The sequence below is a fragment of the Theropithecus gelada genome, chromosome 13 (genome assembly GCF_003255815.1).
Source record: "Theropithecus gelada isolate Dixy chromosome 13, Tgel_1.0, whole genome shotgun sequence".
In the NCBI taxonomy this organism is placed as follows: domain Eukaryota; kingdom Metazoa; phylum Chordata; class Mammalia; order Primates; family Cercopithecidae; genus Theropithecus; species Theropithecus gelada.
In genome coordinates, this window is record NC_037681.1 from 58,716,466 (window position 1) to 58,743,039 (window position 26,574).

Genomic DNA, 26,574 nt, shown 5'->3' on the forward strand with positions numbered 1-26,574 from the left:
TAAAATGCATTAAAACACTTTAAAGACAACCAATCACAATGTGGACCTCAGCTGACTGGATTCAAACTATTAAAAACAAAAACAAAAACAAAAAGCAGTTGAGATGGCCAGGCACGGTGGCTCACACCTGTAATCCCAGTACTTTGGGAGGCTGAGGCGGGAGGATCACTATAAGTCAGGAGTTCGATACCAGCCTGGCCAACATGGTGAAACCCCTATGTCTACTAAAAATACAAAAATTAGCCGGGCGTTGTGGTGCACACCTGTAATCCCAGCTACTTGGGAGGCTGAGTCAGGAGAATCGCTTGAACCCACGAGACAGAGGTTGCAATAAGCTGAGATCGCGCCACTGCGCTCCAACCTGGGAGACAGAGAAAAACTGTCTCAAAAAAAACAAACAAAAAAAACAAAATACAAAAGCAGTTAAGGCAACTTGAAAATTGAACACTTACAAGACATTTTATAATGTTAAGAAATTATTTTTATGATAATTGTAATGTTCAAAAAAGTCCTTATTTTTAAGAAACACATACTGAAATATTTATAAATTAAATGATTTCTGGGATTTACTTTGAAATAATACATCAGGTGTAGAGTGAGTTATAGCTGAAATGAGATTGGAATTGATAAGTGCTAAAAATTGTTTAGTAGCTGGGCATTTATTATATTATTGTCTACTTTTACATGTGTTTATTAATAAAATTCTTCGTAATAAAGTTTTAAAAAGAAAAAACAGGAAATGGTATAAAAGTAGAAGCAACTCTATAGAGAATTAAGAATCCTTATCTAAGAGAATTCAGTAATAATAGCTATCACCATTACTTAGCATCAATATCACAAGCACTGTGTTTAGTTTCATGTATGTAATTCTACTAAATTAAGTTTTGACCGTTGTAAACTGATTCCTAGAATTCAAACTATTTTTACAACAGCCAGATGTGACAATCTAATCAGCATTTTTCTGTTTTTTCAGTTCCTACTGACACTGGAATAATCTATTTCACTTTGAAAGGGTTTAACTAAAATCATGCAGCCATGAAAAAGAATGAAATCATGTTCTTTGCAGCAACATGGATGCAGCTGGAGACCATTATCCTAAACAAATTAATGCAGGAACAGAAAACCAAATACCACACGATTTTACTTAAAAGTAGAAGCCAAATAAGGGTACTCATGGACACAAAGATGGCAACAACAGACAATGGGGAGTACTAGAGGAGAGAGGGAGGGAGGGGGCAAGGGTTGAAAAACCATTGGGTACTATGCTCAATACCTGGGTGACAAGATCAATCGTACCCCAAACATCAGCATTAGGAAACATACCCTAGTAACAAACCTGCACATATAGCCCCTGATTCTAAAATAAAAGTTAATTTTTATTTTTAAAGTAAACAGTTTGGATTATAACTCAAGTATAAATGAGCCCACACTGATATAAAGGATTGAATAAATAAATAAATAAATAAACCAGGAGAAGATATAACTCTTCCCAACAGAAGAATCCTAAATAATATATTTAGATGCCTTCCTTTTATCAGAAGGTAGAGCTTAATCCTCCTCCTTCCCTATTCTTTGAGGTTGGGGTGGAATTAATGACTAAAAAATAGCAAGTCTGCAGTGGTGAAACCTGGCAAACACAAGCTTAACCAAGAGATGAAGAGTAACATTCCTAGCAGTATCACATGACTATACGCACCCCCAGATACAATGTGATAAGAAGGGTATTTGACCTCAGTAGTATTCTTGCCAAAATCCCATCACCCCAGTCTAACCATGACAGAAATGTAAGATAAACTTAAATTGAGGAACATTCTTCAAAATACCTTACCAGTACTCCTCAAAATAGTCAAGATCGCCAGGCTCCCGCCTGTAATCCCAGTACTTTGAGAGGCCAAGGCGGGCGGATCACCTGAGGTCAGGAGTTTGAGACCAGCCTGGCCAACATGGTGAAACCCAATCTCTACTAAAAATACAAAAATTAGCTGGGTGTGGTGGCAGCCACCTGTAATCCCAGCTACCTGGGAGGTTGAGGCGAGATAATTGCTTGAACCCAGGAGGCGGAGGTTGCCATGAGCCGAGATTGCGCCATTGCGCTCCAGCCTGGGCAACAAGAGCAAAACTACGTCTCAATAAAAAAAAAAAAAAAAAAAAAAAAAACAGAAAAAAAAGTCAAAGTCAAGATCATGAAAAAAAGGAAAGGCTGATAAACTCTCACAGACCAGAAGACACTAAGGAGACATGACAGCTAAATCTAGGAATCATATTCTATATTAGATCCTGTAATAGAAAGAAGAGCACCAATGGAAAAACTGCTGAAGCCTGAATGAAGTCTGGGGTTTAGTTAACAGTACTGTACCAATATTGGTTTCTTAGTTTTGCAAACGTATCACACTAATGATAACATCAGAAGAAACTAGGTAAAGGGAACAGGTATACATGCTCTCTTTGTTATATTTCAATACAAAAAATGTGTTTGAAAACTTAAAAAACATATGACCTCTAATATTGTGTTAAAAATGGAAAGAAAGAAAAAACAACTTTAAAAAAAATCAGTCTGGGCATGGTGGCTCACGCCCGTAATCCCAGCACTTTGGGAGGCCGAGGTGGGTGGATCACCTGAGGCTGGGAGTGAGACCAGCCTGGCCAACATGGAAAAACCCCATCTCTACTAAAAATACAAAATTAGCTGGGCATGGTGGCACATGTCTGTAATCCCAGCTACTTGGGAGGCTGAGGCAGGAGAATCGCTTGAACCCAGGAGGTGCAGGTTGCAGTGAGCCAAGATTGTGCCATCGCACTCCAGCCTGGGCAACAAGAGCGAAACTCCATCTCAAAAAAAAAAAAAAATCAGTTGACTAAAAATTGTAATATCAAAGCAAAACCCCATCAACAGTTAAATGGATAAGTAAAATGTGGCATAATCATACAGTAGAATATTTAATTTTATTTTTATTTTCGAGACAGAGTTTCGCGCTTGTTGCCCAGGCTAGAATGTGATGGCGCAATCTCGGCTCACTGCAACCTCCGCCTCCCAGGTTCAAGTGATTCCCCTGCCTCGGCCTCCCAAATAACTGGGATTACCGGTGCCCACCACCACGCCCAGCTAATTTTTGTATTTTTAGTAGAGACGGGGTTTCATCATGTTGGCCCAGCTGGTCTCGGACTCCTGACCTCAGGTGATCCACCCACCTCAGCCTCCCAAAGTGCTGGGATTACAGGTGTGAGCCACCGCGCCCTGCCCTCATACAGTAGATTAAGGAAACAAAAATAATGCAAAAACATGGGTACATCTCAAAGTTAGAATGTCAACAAAATAAGCCAAACACAGAATGGTATGATTTCATTCATGTAAAGTTCAAAAACAGCTAAATGAACCTGTGGTGAGAACTTCAGAACAGCAGTTACTTTTGCGGGGGTAGATATTAACTGAGAAGGAACACAAAATGGGGGTTGTTCTATATTTTCATCTGGGTGGTGGTAGTAACGGTGTATACCTATGTAAAATTTCATCAAGCTGTACACTTAAGATTTGTACACCTTTTCTGCATGTAAATTATACTTCAAGGGGAAAAACTTTTTAAGGAAAAGATACATTTATCTAAAGCACACCCCTAAATAAGTAAATAAGAATTAGAAGTGGGGGGGCGGGGCATAGAATACTTGAGTGTAACATTTATTTAGGAGGGGAAAGTCAACATCCCTCACACCAGAACCATACCCACCAATTCTGTCTTTGATTAGATTTTAATCTCCTCTTGTAAAACTACCCACTACTTTCGTCAACTGCATACTTACACACATTGACTCAGGTCAACATTGAAAACTTACACTGTCAGTATGTCACTAGTTTTCTTTCAGCTAGCATACCACCTGTGCAGGCATATAGGTTAATAAAATAAATCCAACTATCCCATTATTTCTCCTTCTTAACTTTTACCTCATAGGAAAAGCATGACCCACCACATCATCAGTGTAGTGGAGGCACATTATCCAAAAATCAGATTATCATTTAAATGCAATTTTTGATTGACAGAATAAGGTGATTTATATCAGGAATTCTATAGGGCAATACTATAAATGAAAGCTAATAAAGATATTTCAGCTTAAAAGCCATTAACTAGATGTACAACCTCGCTCAAGCCACCTTAACTTTTGCAAGGCTTCTGCAACTCCCCCAGGAAAGAGAGTTCCGTTTGCACAGATATTGCAAATATATGACAACGGGGCTGCTACTCCACTCTGAACAGCCACTACTAATGGATCAGAGATGGAAACAGAAATGGCACCTGAGGTGAAACTTATCTGCCATTCCTAGATAAGTGATCTAAGCTTCCCTCCCCTTCTAACTTTCTACTGTCTGTGACCTACTTGCAACAAAATACATTTGCACTGAACAGCTTAGACACAGATAAATACAATATACACAAGCTAACTTAAGGACTTAAGGGGACCTCAAAATATAGAAATCTTTTATCATCTTTAAATGTACAGTTTTTAAAAAAATATGTCACTACTTAAACATTTCTGTATTTCAGATGTCAAATTCTAGATCAAGTCTAAATGGGAAACCCTTAGCTGAGCGTGGTGGCTCATACCTGTAATCTCAACACGTTGGGAGGCTGAGGTGGGAGAATCACTTGAGGCCAGAAGTTCAAGACCAGCCTGGACAACATAGTGAGAACCCCATCTTCACAAAAAATTTAAAAATCAGCCAAGTATTGTGGCGCATGCTTGTACTGCCAGCTACTTGGGAGGCTGAGGTGGGAGGATCACTTGAGCAGAGGAAGTTGAGGCTGCAGTAAGCCATGTTCACACCACTGCACTCCAGCCTGTGTGACAGTGAGATCGCGTCTCAATCAATGAGAAAAACTTCAAAATGATTTATCTTTCTCAATGCCCCAAACATGTAAAATATTGTTCTCTAATATAAACTATGTTACTGATACTCGGGTATATTTGAGAATGCCTGAAAAGATCCCCATGAAAAAACTTTACTGAAAAGCTTCCTGGAAAAACAAACAAAATGAGAATGTTTACCTTATTTCTTACTCGAAGAGAATGCACACCCAATTACAAATGTACACAGAACTCATAAAGGTGATCATCCTGACAGGTGTTTAGACAATTACATAATTCTGTCAAAGTGTTAATTCTAATAATTCATGTGGCTTCTGAATGTCACAAGTTCCCTATATAGCAATTCCACTAAGTGTGCCACTCCAAAATTTCCAATTCCTTCTCCTGTTCCCTTTCAAACTCCCATTCCCTCAGTCAAACTTGCAATTATCAGAAAAACATTCCAATTCAAGTGAAAAAAATTTTTCCCCCTTTTTTTTTTCAGGAGAGAAAGAGTCAGGTAGAGATAAGTAAGTAACAATTGTCTGGTACCATCTCAAAGTGAAAACCCATAGAAGGGAAAGAGATTCATCAATTAAAATGTAAGTATCTCCTAAGACCCAATTCTTGTGCCAGGTGCTTGATAATCAACAGAGGGCCCACCCATGACAGAGATTAAAGTAGCCAGAAAAAAATAAGCAACTAAAGTAGTATCAATAAAACATACAACCATGAGTTAGGAAGAGGATGTAATATAGTCCTAAATGTCATGGAAGGCCCCCATGAAAAGATGAGACAAGAATACCTTAATATTTGAGAAAAAACATGGCATACTCAAGGAACAGCAAAAACTATAGTTTATTTGACATATGAAGGGCAAGAGATGAGATTCAAAGATCATGGATGCCTGCAGAAGCCACTCTAAGGAGCTGGACTTTATCTCCAAAGGTAATAGTCACTAAAACTAACTTGTCTGAGGAACATAGATACACTTTTTCAAAGGTCTCTATCTGTCTACTTTACTCACTGTAAAGGTGGCCAAAAGGAAAGTGTGAAGAAATAACAAAAAGGGAAAGAAGATAAATAGTACTTCAGAGACTTCTAGGATATACTCAGACAACTTAGGTTAGAGCTACAATGCCTGGAACACAGAAGCTCAATCATATGCTTCCTTATGCAGTATTGCAGAAGGGAATTATGGCGATGAAGAATCAAGAGCTCAAACTTACATTACTGTATTGACCAGGAAGTCCTATAAAGAATTATATTTCTATAGAATTAAAAATGCAGTTCTGTCAGCCTGGACAACAAAGTGAGACCCCCATTGCAACAACAAAAAAAAGTTTTTTTAAGAGTTGGGCATGGTGGCACACGCCTGTAGTCCTAGCTTCTCGGGAGGCTGAGGTGGGAGGATTGCTTGAGATTGGGAGGCTGAGGTTGCAGTGAGCCATGACCACACCACTGCACTCCATCCTGGGTGACAGAGTGAGACCACTTAAATTAAAAAAAAAAAAAAAGATACAGTTCTGGTTTTTGTCTATTTTTTTAACAGGCTTGGTTGGTACTTTTTTCTTTTGAACTGGGTTCAATTTAAAAGACTATTCACCTTGTTATACATGTATCTAAGCATGAAGTCCAGTAGAAATGACTTCCCTTTACGAAAAGCTCCTGCTACAGATACCACTACTATGTTAAGATCTCGTATGTGCTCCTGTAGCAGTATCTGCTCCAAAGCTTCTTCATCAAGTTCAAAGTTATGGTCATCTTCATGAGCAAGAACAATCTGTACTGGACATGGTTTCTTCATAACCTCATCAGAATTTACTAAGTCATCATCTTCATAATTCTCACCTAGAATTTAAAAAGAAAGAAAGTGGTTACTTTAATCCCTACATTACGAACTTTCATTAAGGACCACAACTAAAGCAAAATTTCAAATAAAAAATTGCCCCTTCCCTCATTATATATTATTACAATGTTCCTTTGGATTTCTCACTCCTTCTGTAACAGGACAAAGAATGCTGATAAGATTTCCCACTTGATATGGTTGGCTGTGTCCCCACCCAAATCTCATCTTGAATTGTAGCTCCCACAATTCCCACATGTTGTGGTAGGGACCCAGTGGGAGGTAACTGAATCATGGGGAGGTTCTCTCCTGTCCTGTTCTCATGATAGTGAGTAAGTCCCACGAAATCTGATGATTTTATGAGAGGTTTCCCTGCACGAGCTTTCTCCTCCTCTGCCACTATGTGAGTGAGATTTGCCTTTCACCTTCCACCATGATTGTGAGACCTCCCCAGCCACATGGAACTGTGAGTCCATTAAACCTCTTTCTTTTGCAAACTGCCCAGTCTCAAGTATGTCTTTACTACCAGCATGAAAATGGACTCATACACCATTATACATACAGATAATAATACTAAATATGGCCTCTATCTCAATGAAGTCTTAACAGCTAAATGTGAACAGCAGCTGTTTTTGAGCCCTGTATTATTCTGTAAATAACTTTTGCAACTGTATGCACACAAAAACTAAAGAGGGGAAAAATCAATTTCACCTAATGCTTCAGATCCCAATTTTCCTGTAAGCATCACCTAGAAAATTTACAAACATTACTCTCCTTTACAAACGTTAAAAACGTATATTAAAATTGTTCATGTGGCTGGGTGCAGTGGGTATAATCCCAGCACTTTGGGAGGCCAAGGCAGGTGGATCACCTGAGGTCAGGAGTTCAAGACCAGCCTGGCCAACATGGGGAAACCTCGTTTCTACTAAAAATACAAAAATTAGCTGGGCATGGTAGTGGATGCCTGTAGTCCCAGCTACTTGGGAGGCTGCGACAGGAGAATCACTTGAACCTGGGAGGCAGAGGTTGCAATGAGCTGAGATCACGCCACTGCACTCCAGCCTGGGCAACAGAGTGAGACTCAGTCTCAAAAAACAAAACAAAAAAAAATTATTCATGTTATTTTTCATTCTGAAACCTAAAGAGGAAAATTAGGGTTCTAACAAGTTTCCAAAAATGATACTTACAATGAGTCCCTAATTTAATAACAGTAACCTAGTACTACAGCCTCCTCATTAAAGCAAAGCATAGGATTAATGTTCAGTAAAGAACAGTCAGTGACATGCACTTAATCTCAGAATTTCATCTCCCACTGGAGCTCTTTCTTACCAAACACTACAGCCACCACTTTAAGACTACATAGTTCCCCAAAACAGCCATATAAACCCTTCCTTTGTTCACCACAACACACTAAAATTAAGGTAACCTTTGCAGACATAACTTTACTGAATAGTGATGAAGAAGTACAGAAATGTAAACAGCAGAGATAAACTTCCAAAGTCTAGGTTTCTGTTCTTCTTTAAAAAAACACTTAGCTTCAGAGGACACATACCTTGTCTGACTTTCTTCTCTACCAACTGCTTGATCCCATGTAGCAACTAGTTACTCCAGGGGACCTTATCTTCTCCCACATCAAAATTTCTAAGAGACTCCTTCCTTGAGCCTGTCTACTAAGTGTCAGTTTCCACTCTAAGGACACATACGGTATCCACTGTTTTCAATGCAATCAATGACTGTCCTACTCTGAGGAGAAAGCCAGTCCACTGAGGCGTGGTACATTATTAGTCAACAGTTCAATAATACCTTATCCACATAACCAATATTCACAGAGCAAAGATTATATAACTACATTAGTGGATTTTTAATCTTTTTTTTTTTTTTTTTTTTTTGAGACAGAGTCTCGCTCTGCCGCCCAGGCTGGAGTGCAGTGGCCGGATCTCAGCTCACTGCAAGCTCCGCCTCCTGGGTTTACGCCATTCTCCTGCCTCAGCCTCCCGAGTAGCTGGGACTACAGGCGCCCGCCACCTCGCCCAGCTAGTTTTTTGTATTTTTTAGTAGAGACGGGGTTTCACCGTGTTAGCCAGGATGGTCTCGATCTCCTGACCTCGTGATCCGCCCGTCTCGGCCTCCCAAAGTGCTGGGATTACAGGCTTGAGCCACCGCGCCCGGCCAGATTTTTAATCTTATTACCAAAAGAAGCATCTCATTTCTCTGATTTGCAAGGACTATTAGAGCCTTTACCTCCACATCACAAGGCACCTTTAACCGTATATAGCGAAGTCAACAGCACTATTTCAACATGTGCTGCAAACAATGACAATGCATTATAAAGAGCAAGCCGCTTCAAAGGAGAATCTCTGAAAGTAAAAGCAATCATTATTTAATTAAAGAGGACATTATCACTGCCTGTATCAATGGTATATAGCAACAGTCAGGTATGCTATTTGAATGCATGCAAAAAAGTGAACTTTCCAGGAAAAGTTCCAATACAGATAAATTCTAAGCTAATGCCTCATTAGGTAGGTCCAGATAAATAACAAAACAGGATGCAAATGGTGTAAGTTTCTAAGCTTAATTAGTGGTTTAAGACCATGAACTAGGCAGCAAAACTGCCTCGATGTATGTCACTTAACTTCTCCGCACCTGTTTTCTCATCTGGAAAATGGGGGTGTGTAAAACAAGTATAGCAGTACCTAACTCACAGTGTTGTCATCAGGATTCAATGAGTTGAAATATGTATGCTACACAGTAAGCACCATAGGTGTAAGTTAACAGTAACTTCAAAATAACCAATCCAACAGAAGCTTTTATTTTCCCCTTGAAATGTCAAAATGCTATGGTGATTTTCACTTGACCAGTGTAGCTGTGTACTGACACTGTCATCCACCCATTTGCTCTGGCACAGACCTGCTGGCTGTCCTTGACATACAGAGATACATCTATGCGTCTTTTACTTACCCCTAAATCTAATCAATAACCATCTTCTTAATTTCTTCATTTCTGAATCTCTATTGATAACATTCCTGCACTTGTCACTGCCATCTTATCTCACATTGTAGCACCTAACTGGTCTCCCTTCATTAATAATACTCTTGTCCTCTTACCCAATGCAATGTAATCTCCACAGAGTAGCAACTAAATAATATAGTTAAATGTAAAGTTAACCAAGTTACCCTCCTTAAAATCATTGTTACAGAGGACTAATGACTAAAATCCTACACATGCTCTATAAGGTCCCGTACTCACCTCCAATCTCTGTTACCTCATTTGGTGCTATTCTTCTCTTTAAACCAGTGGTCCCCAACCTTTTTGGTACCAGGGACTGGTTTCATGAAAGACAACTTTTCCACAGAACGGGGAGCAGTGGTTTTGGGATAAAACTGTTCCATCTCAGATCATCAGGCATTAGTTAGATTCTTGTAAGGAGCACACAACCCAGATCCCTCACACATGCAGTTCACAATAGGGTTCACGCTCCTATGAGAATCTAATGTCACCGCTGATCTGACAGGAGGCAAAGCTCAGGCACTAATTCTCGCTTGCCTGCTACTCACCTCTTGCTGTGCGACCCACTTCCTATCAGGCCACAGACAAGTACCAGTCCAAAGCCCTAGGGTTGGGAACCCCTGGTTTAAACTAGGTAGCCAAGCTAGCCTTTCATCAGATCCTCAGGCTGCTGTTAAGCTCTTTCTAGATTCTGCTATAATATTCCTCTGCCTAGAGTACTCTTCCCTGTGTTGTTTCCTAATCAATTCAGACTTATTCCTTACATCTCAGCTCAAAAGTCACTTTCCAGGAACAAGAATCTTCCCTGAGGATTCCAACCAAGTTTAGTCATCCTATACTCCCCAAATTTTAATCACTTGAATATTTATGTAAGTACATACTTACTAAATGTCTCCCCACTTGGATTGCCAATTTACCACTTAGTTTCCCATCATAAGCAGAAAATAGACAAACAAAAGAAGAAAGCCCTTAAATACCTTACCATGGCTTCCACAGTCGTATGCGATCTGGGCCCAGCCTCCTCTCTCTAGAAGTGAGCAGGGGACCTTATAAAGCATGTTTCATTTTACAACACACTCCTATTCATTCCCAAAGCCTGGACGATCTGGCCTTCTTGCTGTTCCCTGAGGAAGCTAACCCTGTTTCTCACCTTAGAATTTTTGTCGTGTGTTGTCCCCTATCTGGAATGCTCTGTCCTTACAAATTCACATGGTTTATGTTTCCATCATCCAGCTCTTCAGCTCAAAGGTTATCTCCTCAGCGTGGCCCTCCCTGACCACTCAATCTAAATCACAGATCCCCTTCCTTAACACTTTAATGAAACAGGTTTATTCATAGTTCTTTTCAATTCCTAAAACAATCTTTTTTCATTTGTTTAAATGTGTACCTTCTATCTCCCGCTCCACAGAATGTGTGTGTCACTAAAGTAAGGATCCCAATCACCCCATTAACCATTCTCTACCAGCACTGAGAACAGTGCCTGACACCTAGCCTAGCAGGTGTCTAGTTTAAGCATTTTACTCAAGAGTCTTACATCTGCCCTTACCTTTTTTTTTTTTTTTTTTTTTTTTTTTGAGGCAGAGTGCTCTGTCACCCAGGCTGGAGTGCAGTAGTGCGATCTCAGCTCACTGCAACCTCTGCCTCCTGGGTTCAAGCCATTCTGCTGTCTTGGCCTCCAGAGTAGGTGGAACAACAGGCGCCCAACACCTCTCCAGGCTAATTTTTGTATTTTTAGTAGAGACAAGGTTTCCCCATGTTGGCCAGGCTGGTCTCAAACTCCTGACCTCAGGTGATCCACCCACCTCAGGCTCCCAAAGTACTAGGATTACAGGCATGAGCCACTACGTCTGGCCCTGTCCTTACCTAGTTTATAAGCAAATGTGATAATCAAATAGTTTAGGGAAATACCTCTGGCAACTCAAGAGTATTAAGTATATATAACATAAAAATTCCATAAAAATTATGAAGTTTGGCCAGGCACAGTGGCTCATGCCTGTAATCCCAACAATTTGGGAGGCTAAGGAGGGCGGATCACCTAAGGTGAGGAGTTCGAGACCAGCCTAACCAACATGGAGAAACTCCATCTCTAATAAAAATACGAAATTAGCCACGAGTGGTGGTGCATGCCTGTAATCCCAGCTACTCAGGAGACTGAGGGAGGAGAATCGCTTGAACCCGGGAGACGGAGGTTGCGGTGAGCCAAGATTGCGCCATTGCACTCCAGCCTGGGCAACAAGAGCGAAACTCCGTCTCAAAAACCAAAAAAAAAACAATTATGAACCAAGTAAAACACTTTTAAAAAGTAATAACTGCTAAAATATCACAATGACCAAATGTGGAGGTTGGTGATTTTGCTAAAACCAACAAACAGTTTTGTTCTTATTGTAAAGAAAGCATTAGTTGGTTTTTTAGAAGTTTAAGGAAAAAAAAAATCCCACTGGGCAGAAAACCTTTGTTAACTTGAAAATTCACCTACATTAGTTGGCCACAGTTACTATGCGACCAAATTTATTAGCATAGACAAAGACAGGCCTTTCAAATAGACAGAATATGTCTACATATTTGTCACCATTATCTATTCTACAGCCTTTTAAAGAGAAGGGCTAGCAAATAGATTTCAAAGGTATAATGGAGCATAACAATGATGTGATTCACCTGCATCTGTCTACTTACTCCCCATGGTGATTTCTCTACCAAATATGGACTAAATACAGTACTCCATCAAATACTGATATAAGCAATTGAATAAAAGAGACTTGTATGTAAAGTTCATTAGGATACCTGCAAATACTGTATTAGCATTTAGTGATTACCTACAATTAAAAGTCTTTAATTTCGGCACTACACTAAAATTTTAAACTGAAGTTACATGCTGTGTATAAAATAGTGATTTTATTTCCATTTTTCAATGTCAAAAATTTACTGGGAGAAGTGGATTTCAGTTCTCCAGCACATTTTTGTGATTCACAGTTCCAAGTCAGTTCTCCCTACTCTAGCCCCCAAATGGGTCTTTCAAGGTCAAAGCTAAAAGACACCTACAGATGATCACCTGCTTCTCAAATATCTCTCCATACATTAACACTAAGGTACCTACCTAATATCTATTTGCCACAAGGCCTAACAAAAGGAAGGTGTCTTAGTAAAAAGACCTGTGATTGCCAGGGGTTGGGGGACAGGGAGGGATGAACAGGTATAACACAAAAGATTTCTTAGGGCAGTAAAACTATTCTCTATAATACGAAATTGGTTGATACCTGTCACTATACATCTGTGAAAAACCCATTGAATGTACAACCCCAAAAGTGAACCCTAATGTAAAACTATAGACTTTGGATGATAATAATGTGTTAGTGAAGGTTCATCGATTTTAACAAAAGCACCACTGTGGGTGAAATGCTGATGGCGGGGTAGAATGTGTATATGGAGGGGCAGACAGTACGTGTGAACTACACTTTCGCTTCACTTTGCTGTGAAGCTAAAATTGCTCTAAAAAAAAACAAAAAGTCTATTTAAATAAGACACCTGTCTTTTTGTTGTCTAATCACACTTTATCTTAAATCTGCCAAATTCATACACTCAGCATGTATTCCAACAGCAAAATTTATACTTCAGGGGTGACCTAGATCCATCAGCAAAATTCAAGCTTAATTATAAACTAAGATAATAAAAAAGTGCTACATATCTACATTATAATAAAATGTAGCATTAATGTTAGATTACACGAATCCAAAACTAAACTTATAAAAAGAGAACAAAGAATAATTCACCTTTCAAAAGGAATGAAAAGTATATTTTATTATTCACATTCCAAACAAAAACTTGAAACAAATTTTTATGGGAAGTAACCTTGATTCAGTCTATTCAGTCTACTTATAAAAATTAGTTATCCCACAAAAGCTAAGTAATGTGTTAGTGCCTAGTACTTGAACCTCAACATTTATGTTTCATAACCAAGTGAAAACAGTACCTAGGTATTCAAGTTTATTCTAGCACATATTTTTTAAGAGCCTTAAAGAGGTTATACCATGGTTAAATATATTTCTAGGGATTTATTATAAGGAAATAAAGACGCTAATGAAGATGTTCAAATTTAACAATTTTATTTCTGGGGGCAAAAATTAATGTTGCATACCTCAAAACTGGCAAGTGGCCCAACAGTTATTTTAGCCATATACTGACATGTTATGCAGCCTAAAAAACACATTTACACTCTTTAAAAATTATACATATATATATATATATTTACATTCTTTTTTTTTTTTTTTTTTTGAGATGGAGTTTTGCTCTGTCGCCCAGGCTGGAGTGCAGTGGCGTGATCTCGGCTCACTGCAACCTCCACATCCCGGGTTCAAGCAATTCTTCTCTCTCAGCCTCCCAAGTAGCTGGGACTACAGGCACCTGCCACCATGCCTGGCTAACTGTTTTTGTATTTTTACTAGAGACGGAGTTTCACCTTGTTGATCAGGCTGGTCTCAACTCCTGACCTCAGGTGATCCACTCACCTCGGCCTCCCAAAGTGCTGGGATTACAGGCGTGAGCCACCGCACCCAGCCAAAAAATATATGTATTGTTTTAAACAGCATAAAATTGGCCAGGTGCAGCTTTTCAAGCACTGTTTTTCAAGCAATGGACAACAAGCAGCACAAGGAAACTTTCAAGGTGAGTGCCATGATCATTCCCAGCTCTTCGCCTGGGAACAATTTCCTTACTATAGCATGAGGAACTAGAGCACAAAAATCTGAGTTCAAGATTACTAGAGCAGTAGGAATCTGTGAGGCAGGATATCAGAGAAAAAGGATCTATGCAGACATGGAGCCCAGAAGTCCTTGGACAAGGACAACAAGCATCACAGGTGCAGGGGAACACAATACTATGCAACGCTTACCAGAAGGAAGCTACTACAGGGTTGAGAGAGAAACATAAGTCAAACATTACTGAGATGCTTTGGAGTTCTGGCCCAGCCAGAGTAGAAAGAAACATCTATACCTCAGGCATCAAGCTGAGACACTAGAATGGACATATCTTAGAATTGAGGGTCAAGTTCTAGAGTAAGGCCTACTGACAATCCATCCAATCAAAGTCTAAAAAAAACCACGACTTGAAAAGATCTGCAAGCAAGGTACACAGTTTGGAAATTTAGTACCACTAAGTCAGGGAGATTTCCTCTAAGCTTTCCACAGAACCACACTAACGAAGTATGAAGCAAAGCCAAGGTCAAGATCCATCAGTAATTAAACTGCTTGCCAAACCAAAAACAAGGTAAGAGAATTCAAAATCTCTACAATGCATAACATTTAACATACAGTATATAAATCAGAAATTACTAGACATACAAACAAAGAAGGAAATGGAGCCCATAGTCAAGAAAGAAAAGCAGTTAACAGTACCAATTCTGCCATGACCCAGATGTTGAATTTAGCAGACAAACACTTTTAACCAGATACTGTAAATATGTCCAAGGACTTACAGGAAAATACAGTCTTAATAAATAAATAGATGAGGAGTCTCAGCCAAAAAACTACAGAAACTATTAAAAAAACAAATGAAAATTCTAGAACTGACAAGTACAGTAATTAAAATGAAATACTCACTGGACGGACAGCAGCAGACTATAGGTAACAGAAGAAAGTTTGTAAACTTAAAAAGAGATCAAAAGAGATTTTCTAATCTTAAGTACAGACAGAAAAAAGAATAAAGAAAAACTAAGAGAGTCTCAGGACCCTATGGAACACTAACCAACGTGCATTTAGAATACCAGAGGAACAAAGTGAGGCTGGAGCTGAAAACATATTTGAAGAAGTAATAGTCATACCGTTACCAAAATATGATGACAGAGATTTACAGGTCCAAAAAGCTCAGCAAACCTCCAGTATACAAAGAAAACCACATCAGCCAGACTGCTAAAAACCAAAAACCAAAGATAACAGGACACAGAGCAGAATAATTCAAATAATTATTATATAGTCATTTAACAAGTATACACTTATTATACAGAGCAGAATAATTCAAATAACCGCTTCTTATCACATCATCACTGAAGCACTGAAGGCCAGAGGACAAGGGATTGATAGCTTTATAGCGTTTCAAAAAAAGTGTCAACCTAGACTTTTATATTCAGTGAAAATGATCATTCAAAAATGAAAGTAAAATAAAGACAGCAAAAGCAAAGAGTATGGCCGGGTGCAGTGGCTCACACCTGTAATCCTGGCACTTTGGGAGGCCGAAGTGGGCAGATCGCAAGGTCAGGAGATCAATACCATCCTGGCCAACATGGTGAAACCCTGTCTCTACTAAAATACAAAAAATCAGCCAGGCGTGGTTGTGCACGCCTGTAATCCCAGCTACTTGGGAGGCTGAGGCAGGGGAATCGCTTGAACCCGGGAGGCTGCAGTGAGCCAAGATCGTGCCACTGCATTCCAGCCTAGCGACAGAACAAGACTCCGTCTCAAAAAAAAAAAAAAAAAAAAAAGCAAAGAGTATCTGTCATCAGCAGATGTGCATTACATGAGAGCTATATAATGTTCTTCAGGCTGAAATGAAACATTATCAAATGGAAAGTCTCTTTATTCTTTCCTATTGCTCTGAATCCAAAATAGTAAATAGATACAAACATAAAAGACTAGTTCTTTCCTCCAACTAATTTCCTTAAAAGATAATTGATCAATATGGGGTTTATAAATTATGTAGAAGTAGAAAATTTTAAGACATGTTACGAGGCAAAGTAAATGAAATTACACCCTAAGGTTATGATTTTAAAGTGGAAAGTGGTAAAACTTTGATTCTAAATAGACAGATATATTAAAGATGAGTATCATTAGCCCTACCTAGAGCAATGGCTTTAAAACAAACAAACAAAAAAAGTATAGCTTAAAAAGCCAATAAGGGGCCAGGTGTGGTGGCTCATGTCTATAATCCCAGCACTTTGGGAGGTCAAGGCAGGAGAATCACCTGAGGTTGGCAGTTCAAGACCAGCCTGACCAACACGGAGAAACCCCGTCTCTACTAAAAATACAAAAAGTAGCCGGGTGTGGTGGCACATCCCTGTAATCCCAGTTACTTGGGAAGCTGAGGCAGGAGAATCCCTTGAACCCAGGAGGCAGAGGTTGCAGTGGGCCGAGATTGCGCCACTGCACTCCAGCCTGGGTAAGAAGAGTGAAAGTCTTTCTCAAAAACAAAAACAAAGCCAATAAGGAACCAAAATAAAATACTAAAAAATATTCAATGAACCCAAAGTAAAAAAATAAGAACAAAAGACAAAAGAGATGAATGAAAAACACACAAGATGGCAACCTTAAACTCAACTAAATTCAATAAATACATCAAATATAAATACACTAAACACTCCAATAAAAAGGCAGAGATTGTCAGATTGGGTAATAAAAGCAACACTACATACTGTATTTTTTTGTTGTTGCTGTTGTTGTTGTTGAGATGGAGTTTCGCTCTTGTTGCCCAGGTTGGAGCGCAACAGCACAATCTCAGCTTACCGCAACCTCTGCCTCTGGGTTCAAGCAATTCTCCTGTCTCAGCCTCCAGAGTAGCTGGGATTACAGTTGCCCTCCATCACGCCCAGCTAATTTCTGTATTTTTAGTAGAGACAGGGTTTCATCATATTGGTCAGGCTGGTCATGAACTTCTGACCTCAGATGATCCACCCACATCGGCCTCCCAAAGTGCTGGGATTACAGGCGTGAGCCACCACGCCTGGCCATACTGTATTTTAGAGGTGCCCTTTTAATAGAAAGACAGAGCTTGGTTCAAGCAAAAGTTTCAAAGTAAAAGGGGAAAAGGTATACTATACAGACATTAATCATAAGAAAGCTAAAGTAGCTACATAAACATCAAAGCTGGCTTCAAGACTAAAAGCATTACCAGATATAAAATGTGTACTCATCAGAAAGCTATAATAATGCCAAGTAAGAAACTCGAAATACATGAAGCAAAAATTCAGAGAACTAAAAAGAAAAATAGATAAATGCATAGTCGCATTTAGATGTTTTCTTTTTTTTTTTTTTTTTCTTTTTTTTGAGAGTCTCCCTCTGTCAGCCAGGCTGGAGTGCAGTGGCGTGATCTCGGCTCACTGCAACCTCCACCTTCTGGGTTCAAGCAATTCTGCCTCAGCCTCCTGAGTAGCTGGGATTACAGACGCGCACCACCACGTCTAGCTAATTTTTGTATTTTTAGTAAAGACCAGTTTCACCATGTTGACCAGGCTGGTCTTGAACTCCTGACCTCAATGATCCACCCACCTCGGCCTCCCAAAGTGCTGGGATTACAGGCATGAGCCACCATGCCTGGACACATTTGGAGAATTTAACAACTCTAAGCAATCAATATAACAAGAAAACAAAAAATTACCATTAAGAATATAGAATAGTGCCAGGCGTGGTGGCTCACAACTGTAATCCCAGCACTTTGGGAGGCCGAGGTGGGTGGATCACGAGGTCAGGAGATCGAGACCACGGTGAAACACCATCTCTACTAAAAATACAAAAAATTAGCCGGGTGTGGTGGCAGGCACCTGTAGTCCCAGCTACTCGGGAGGCTGCGGCAGGAGAATGGTGTGAACCCAGAGGGTGGAGCTTGCAGTGAGCCAAAATTGCACCACTGCACTCCAGCCTGGGCGACAGAGCAAGACTCTGTCTCAAAAAAAATACATATATATAAACACACACACACATATATATATGTGCGTGTATATCTATATAGCATAGACAGCCCTATCCACAAGAAAAATTAGCCACATATGTAATTTTAAGTTTTCTAAGTCACATTTTTTAAAAAATTGTGTAAATAATATTTTTATTTACTAACCCAAAATATTATCATTTCAACCTACTCAGTATTTTTTACTTTTTCTTTTTTTTGAGACAGGATTTCACTCCCGTCAACCAGGCTGGCGTGCAATGATGCCATCTTGGCTCACTGCAACCTCTTCCTCCTGGGTTCAAGCAATTCTCCTCCCTCAGCCTCCCAAGTAGTTGGAACTACAAGCGTGAGGCAGCTAATTTTTTTTTTTATATTTTTTGTAGAGATAAGGTTTCACCATGTTGCCCAGGCTTGTCTCAAACTCCTGGGCTCAAGTGATCCACCCACCTCGCTCAGCCTCCCAAAGTGGTGGGATTACAGGCATGAGCCACCATGCCTGGCCGATTATTACTTTACATACAGTCTTCTAAATCTGCTGTGTATTTTACACCTACAGCACATTTCAACTTAAGACACTAAATGCTTATCAGAAACACATAATCATTTAATTTCATAAAACTTACAACTGAAAAAGTAGATTTATGTATAAAAGTTGTTCCAACAAAGTTTTCCAGCATAATAACTGAATCAAATATTAATCATTTTCCATTCATATTTGTATCCATACTAACAAAACTGTTTTTAATGTAAATTAGTAAAATTAAATAAAACTGAAAAGTTCTTCAGTCACACCATTCAAACTGCTTTAATACTCATTTCTTTCACTAACAACCATTTCTCTATGTGTTTCCTCTTATATGAACGGTCTATTCACCATCTAGATAGCTTTAAAGAAATATTTAAATTACCACCCTAAAGTCCCTTTAATTCTATACTAAATCAGATGCTCAAACAGTATTTTACAGACAGGTTTTTTAATTCAAAAAACTTTGTGTTGCCTGTAAACTGGAGTACCTTGTATACAGTACATAATTTAATGCTGGAACTCTAATTTAAAAGGTTTAGCCGGCTGGGCACGGTGGCTCACGTCTGTAATACCAGCACTCTGGGAGGCCGAGGCAGGTGGATCATGAGGTCAGGAGATCGAGACCATCCTGGCCAACATGGTGAAACCCTGTCTCTACTAAAAATATAAAAATTAGCTGAGCATGGTGGTGGGTGCCTGTAACCCCAGCTACTCGAGAGGCTGAGGCAGGAGAACCACTTGAACCCGGGAGGCGGAGGCTGCAGTGAGCCAAGATCATGCCACTGCACTCCAGCCTGGCAACAGAGCAAGATTCCATCTCAAAAATAAATAATAAATAAAATAAAAAGTTTATAGTTACTATACATATGTTTGTTTAATATATTTATGATTAACTTCCTACAGAACCCTCAGTCAGAAATGTTTCCTATCACATTTGGGATTAAGGAAAAAAAAGAAGTAGACATGGTGAAACCTCGTCTCTACTAAAAATACAAAAATTAGCCAGGCGTGGTGGCGTGCCTGTATTCCCAGCTATTCGGGAGTCTGAGGCAGAAGAATCGCCTGAACCCGGGACGCGAAGGTTGCAGTGAACCAAGATTGCACCACTGCACTCCAGCCTGGGCGACAGAGCAAGACTCCGTCTCAAAAAAAAAAAAAAAAAACCAACCTCTAGAGATACTTTTTTATATTGGGGAGGAAAAGCATTTTCTAAGAACTACAAGGTTTTAGGCATTAATAGAATATACATATATATCCTAGAATATATATCAAGATACATGAGAACATTCAAGTTCTAGTACATAGGCTTAAAAATTATCCTCAACACTTAAAATTAAAACGATTGTATCACTCCCACAGGCTTTAGAGATTATGCAGCCCAATTTGCTCATTTACATACAATTAAACCACTGTTTGGGGGGAAATCAAGGCCAGGTCTTATTTAATGTTATTTCGTCTACAGCAGTGCTTGTCAAGTTTAACATGAATATACATCATCTGAGTATCTTGTTCAAATACATATTCTGATTCAATAAATCTGGGCTTGAGCTTGAAACCACATTATTAAATCCAAGACGATACCAACATTGTTGGTCCTCAGGATATAAGGACTAACAAGGTTCACTCTGTTTCACAAGTGTTTAGGTAAGTGCCATTCATTTAATTTTATTTCATGTAGTTTCTAACAATATTAAAATAAAATTTTCAAGGAAGGAAAAAAGTTTTCAAGCTAAAACTGTAATGCTCTATTTTTCCTGGGAGACTGCTAATACTCTGATACAACTAGCCACTCCAGGGTTGCTATCAAGGGTTTGATATACCAAAGTTCAAAACAGTCAAGGTACAAAAAACAATCTCTACTTTAAAAAGGAAAAAGCTATAGAAATTATTTTAAAATGTTAACATTTTAAACAGCTAGGATTGAAAACTATTAGCTAGTTGAGCTTTATTAAACTATTAGTCTAGCTCATCCAATCACCTGGGTGAGCTTTTATGACAGTGCTGGGTCTCCCCCACAAGACCCATGCGCCCTGGGATTCGAGAATTACAAGTACTGACAAAGACACAAACTTGGACTTCAATAAATTTTTTTGAAAGAAAAAAACAGCTATTAGTCAAACAGATACTACAAGAAAATATTTTAACTTATAATCTGGTCCTATAAAACATTAAGAACTTATAAAGTCAAATTTATCTCATATAAAATTAGAACTACAATGCAAATTACAAAAGCAAAAATTTTAAAGACTCCAGGAAAGGACCTATTAACAATTTCAGTTACCAAGTACTTTCTGCATTAGCCTTGTCCCTTTCTAGCCAACAACAAAAGACCACCCTAAAATAGACTCTTAAAAATGCTTTAAAGAGGGCAGATGCAGTGGCTCATGCCTGTAATCCTAGCAGTTTGGGAGGCTGAGGTGGGTGGATCACCTGAGGTCAGGAGTTCCAGACCAGCCTGGCCAACATGGTGAAACCCTGTGTCCACTAAAAATACAAAAATTAGCTGGGCGTGGTGTCACACACCTGCAATCCCAGCTACTTGGGAGGCTGAGGCAGAAGAATCGCTTGAACCCCAGAGCCCGGTATACGGAGGTTGCGGTGAGCCGAGATCCCGCCACTGCACTGCAGCCTGAGCGACAGAATCAGACTCTATCACGAAAAGAAAAAAAACAAAAGCTTTAAAGAGTATATAATATCATTCATCTTCCTTCATTACTATTAAATCAGGAAACAAAGAGTTGTTTTTCCTATAGGATTCACACACTATTTTCCACTTGAAATGTACCCCGTTTCCATAGTAACTACCACTGATGTCACAGAATTTTTGCTGTTCCCACTCAAAGAACACGAAAGCATAAAAATGCCTTTATGCATTTATTAAAATAGATGAAGAAAAATGTAAAATGGTTTATAAATGTATAAATTCAAACTATTTTTCCCAAAGTTTGTCATCAAATATTAACCAGTTCTTAAAGCATACACCTGAATATAAGTGTACTTAAAAAAAAAAACTAAAGTTAGCTGGGCGCGGTAGCTCACGCCTGTAGTTCTAGCCCTTTGGGAGACCGAGGCAGGTGGATCACTTGAGGTCAGGAGTTCAAAACAAGCCTGGCCAATATGGTGAAACCCCATCTCTACTAAAAACACAAAAAAATAGCTGGGTATGGTGGCATATGCCTGTAATCCCGACTACTCAGGAGGCTGAGACAGGAGAATCGCCTGAACCCCGGAGGCAGAGGTTGCAGTGAGATGAGATCATTGTGCCACTGCACTCTAGCCTAGGCAGAGCAAGGCTCCATCTCAAAAAAAAAAAAAAAAAGAATACTTAAGTAAATTTAAATTTGGTATTTTAAATGAGGTTGAAATTTATGAAGTCAACTTTGTTAGCTAGTCAGGAGATTCTAGAATGAACGATGCCTCAGGGGAATTTTCTTTTAAGATTTTGGGTGTTTTGCTTGTTTGTTTCGAGATGAGGTCTTGCTCTGATGCCCAGGCTAGAGTACAGTGGCACAATCACAGCTTACTGTGGCCTTGACCCCCAGGGCTTAAGTGATCCTCCCAACTCAACTTCCTAAGTAGCTGGGACCACAGGCATGCACTACCACAGTCAACTAATTTTATTTTTTATAGAGACCAGGTCTATGTTGCCCAGGCTGGTCTCAAACTCCTGGACTAAAGGGGTCCTCCTGCCTCGGCCTCCCCAAAGTGCTGGGATTCCAGGTGTGGGCCACCACACCCAGCCTCCAGCCTCGGGGAACTCTATAATCAACAAGACAGAAATTCAGACATTCTATTCAGGTTCTGCAAGTCCTCGCATTAAGGCTCTTCATTTCCTTCTACAGAGAAGTCTTGAAGAAAATCTCACCTCAAGTCAAGACCAAAAAAAAGGGTCTTGGACTGGCTCTTAGGTACTTTTCTGGGGGGAGATGAGGGAGAACATACTTTTGTTATGTGGACCAGATTTTTAAAGAATGAGAGCACACAATATTGAAACTTTCTTACTTTAATATTTTTTAGGTAAGTTGTTTATATCCTAGAGAAATTCCTGCATACATATACAAAAAGAATGAAACATGGTTCCTTGTTCACCAAAGTATTGTTTGTAATTACAAAAAAAAAAATTTGGAACAACCTAAATACGCATGGATAAATAAAAGTCAGAGAATTGAAATTAATGCATAAGATCTAAATATTTACATATGGATAAGCTTCCACACCAATGTGGAATGAAAAAAATTAAATCAAGCTACAAAAGAATACAGTCTGAACCACTCATCATGTTTTAAACACAACAAAATACTGTATGTTATTTATGAAATAGGCAAATGTTATAAACTATTTAAAAACCAGAAAGCATACACCACTTTCAGGACAGGTGTATATCTATGAAAAACGGGGAAAAGAGAAAGGTTATTAGGAGAACCATTCAACTGCATAGTAACATTTTATTTCTCTTTTAAAAAGGATTTGAAATCAATATGGCAAATATTATATATTAGATTAATGCAATGGCTACTTGGGTATCTATTTTATCTTTCTCTGTCATTTTTGTAAGTTTGAAATACATTACAATTGCTTTGAATGAAACATTTTAATTTGCCTAAAAATTTACTTCCACAGGCAAGAAAACTTACATTTACTGAAATGACTCAATGAAATAATCCTCTCAACAACCCAGTAACTTAGCTATTAGCCCCATTTCAGAGAGAGGAAATGTGGATATTCAAATATTTTTTTAAAAATTATTTAAGATTCTACAGCTAAAAGGTAATGCATGCATCAAGATTTCTTTTAAACCCATGCTGTTTCCACCTACCAAACTGCTTTTCAATGTTATAGGATTAATTCTTAAACAGATCAATCATTGTTCCCCAGTGATACAGCCATAGAAAGGAGATTCAAATCAGTCCACATAATGATGCTTATCATTTAAAATAAATCCCTAATATTAGCTAATAAATTCTTATGAGTACAAAACTACAAGTGCAGAATAAGAATGGGTTTAAAGAGCTTGTTTTTGCTTGGGAAAGGTGGATTCACTAACATCTGGTATTTGAGATTTCTAGCTCCCTAAAGTTCCACATTAAACTAGATGTTTGGGAAAAAACTAGAGTAACCAAAATAATCACAATTACAAATACACATAACCCTTCCTCACCATACATATCACAGGGTAAAAAAACTGCTCACTAAAGAAAGGTCAACACATTTGTAATTCAATTATTTATCATGGACCTACAACTGAGTTAATACTGTCAATATTGAATGAGCCATAGCCACACCGTAAAACAGTGAGTCTCACACCCACTAGAGTTTAAGAACCATCTAGGTAACCGGCTCAGAATACAGATTCTTAGACCCCACCTCCAGAATCTAATTCAGCTGATCCATGGAGTCCAGAAATCTACATTTTTAACAAGCACCCCATTAACCAGCACCGTGGCAATTCTGACACAAGGGGTGAAAGGTCTAGAACTGGAGATGCATAAATCTTTATTCTTTCAATAGTCACTGAACACCTACAACACAGTTCTGAGAACTATAGATTCAGTAGTAAAACAAAATTAAGAACAACAACAAAAATTCTGCCCATAGGAGCTTACATCCTAAAGATAGAGCAAGAGAAAACATGTATGACATCAGCGAGTGTTAAGTGCTACAGAGAAAAAAGCAAAGCAAGCCAAGGGAAATGGAGGCAGGAGTTGTCATTTAAGACAATAGTCAGAGATAGCTTCTCCTACAAGATGGCATTTGAGCAAAGAACTGAAAGACATGGACATCTGGAGGAAAAGAGGAAATATTATTAGTAACTTTCTCATCCCTCAAAATAATTTACTGTATGAAATAATTTTAGGTGTTGTAGCTTTTACTACAAAGAGTGAAAAACAGAGTGCCTACTATGTGCCTATTATCTCTTTAAACCTCAAAATCATTTTGTGGAGTAGCTATGAGTTTCCTCGTTTCCATAAAAGAGGACACTGAAGCTCAGATTAAGCAATCTGCAAGGACACACATTTTGTAAGTAGTCAGCTCAGGATGCACGACCAGGTCTTTGTAATTGTCAAAATGCATCACTTCCAACTAAGCCAAACTGTTAGTGTCTTCATTATCAAATGAGCATGTTTGTTGAATAAACTCAGAACTGAATTCTTATATGCTTAGTATTTCTAGAAACCTGAAAAAAGTTACCAAAAATACAAGTTGTTTATTTAAAAGGTGGGGGGGGTTTATTTATCATCTTTGTAACAAATCTTGGCATACAGCTATTTTTCCAAAAATTTCCTAGTTAATATTTATTTATACAGTCAGCAAATCATTTACATAGTCTCCCAATATTTGGGGAACAATTTTTTCTTCATAAATTTTCTAGAAGGGCAAGTGTTAAATTGCATACCTTTAAAATATAGGATGCAATAAAAGTCTATTTGCCCATCTTTGGCAAGATATGCACATATATTTAAATATAAGTAAATGTGCAACTCCCTGTTTCCTATTCACTGACTCCAACAATTCTCAGGACACCTACTATCCAATGTGTCATGAATTACGAGGAAGACCTCCCACCGTACCTACTTCACACTGGTAACTAGAGAGCAAGGCACTATGCTAGACAGAAGTACAATTCAATAACAACAGTCCTTACTCTTAATAGTTCTAACACAAACAAGTATAAAAGGATACTATAATATAAAGGAAATGCTATTTGAGTAAAAAAAGCAGTCCTTTTTGGATTATCTAAACTAGGGTTATCAATAAAGACATTCTGAAGACGGCTGCATCTCTTAAGCCCTGAGGATCAGATTCAGGCTAACTTTAAAAATGTAGTCTGGGCCGGGCACAGTAGCTCAAGCCTGTAATCCCAGCACTTTGGGAGGCCAAGGCAGGCAGATCATAAGGTCAGGAGTTGGAGACCAGCCTGACCAACACGGTGAAACCCTGTCTCTAGTAAAAATACAAAAATTACTCAGGCGTGGTGGCGGATGCCTGTAATACCAACTACTCAGGAGGCTGAGGCAGAAGAATCACTTGAACCTAGGAGGCAGAGGTTGCAGTGAGCCAAGATTGCGCCACTGCACTCCAGCGTGGGCCACAGAGCAAGACTCCATCTCAAAAAAATAAAATAAAATAAAACAAAAATAAAAGTATGGTCTAAGAATGCTGGACATCATCCCTGAGGAGTACCACTGACAATTTCAGAGCAGAGGAGAGAGAGATTCAAAAATGTGTTGCAGAGATAAACTCAAAGTGATGAGTAAGAAGTGTAATGAGCAAATCAGATATAAGGCAATTTCAAGAGCCTGGATATAAAGTGAGAAGTCCAAAGTCACAGGTGACAGTAAAAATGGAAGAGCCAGTTCTTCAACATCATTCTTTGGCCTAAGGCCACAGATAACACTAAATTATTCCATATTTGTTATAAGAGACACTCACTTTTTTACATGCCTTATAAAAAAACAATTTACATTTCTATTTCCGGAAGTATTTTTAGTACAATGACTCTAAGAGCTTCAAGATTTTGTAGCACAGGGATCAAGAATTACTCAAAAACAGAGAAGGTTTCCTTGACTCGGGCATATAGTTTAAGCATTCTCTTTTAGGCTCAAAAACTAACTTTGTAAGAGTTGTAAAGTATCAAGCCCATAAAAGAACTATGAAATTTGGGATAGCCAGTTAGCAAGGGAATCATACACACACACATACATACATACAT

General features: G+C 38.8%; 1 protein-coding gene across 10 annotated transcripts in view; it reads right to left on the reverse strand.

Annotated features, from left to right (window-relative positions):
• ATL2 (atlastin GTPase 2) overlaps window positions 1–26,574 on the reverse strand; it is a 79,756-nt gene that overhangs the window by 41,587 nt on the left and 11,595 nt on the right. For 7 of the 10 annotated variants that reach the window (XM_025354385.1, XM_025354386.1, XM_025354388.1 and 4 more), the window contains exon 2: window positions 6,443–6,687. The exons of the other annotated variants lie outside the window; for them this stretch is intronic. In XM_025354385.1, the coding sequence (XP_025210170.1) occupies window positions 6,443–6,687 (245 nt within the window). The remainder of the gene's footprint in view (window positions 1–6,442; window positions 6,688–26,574) is intronic. 10 annotated transcript variants of the gene reach the window in all.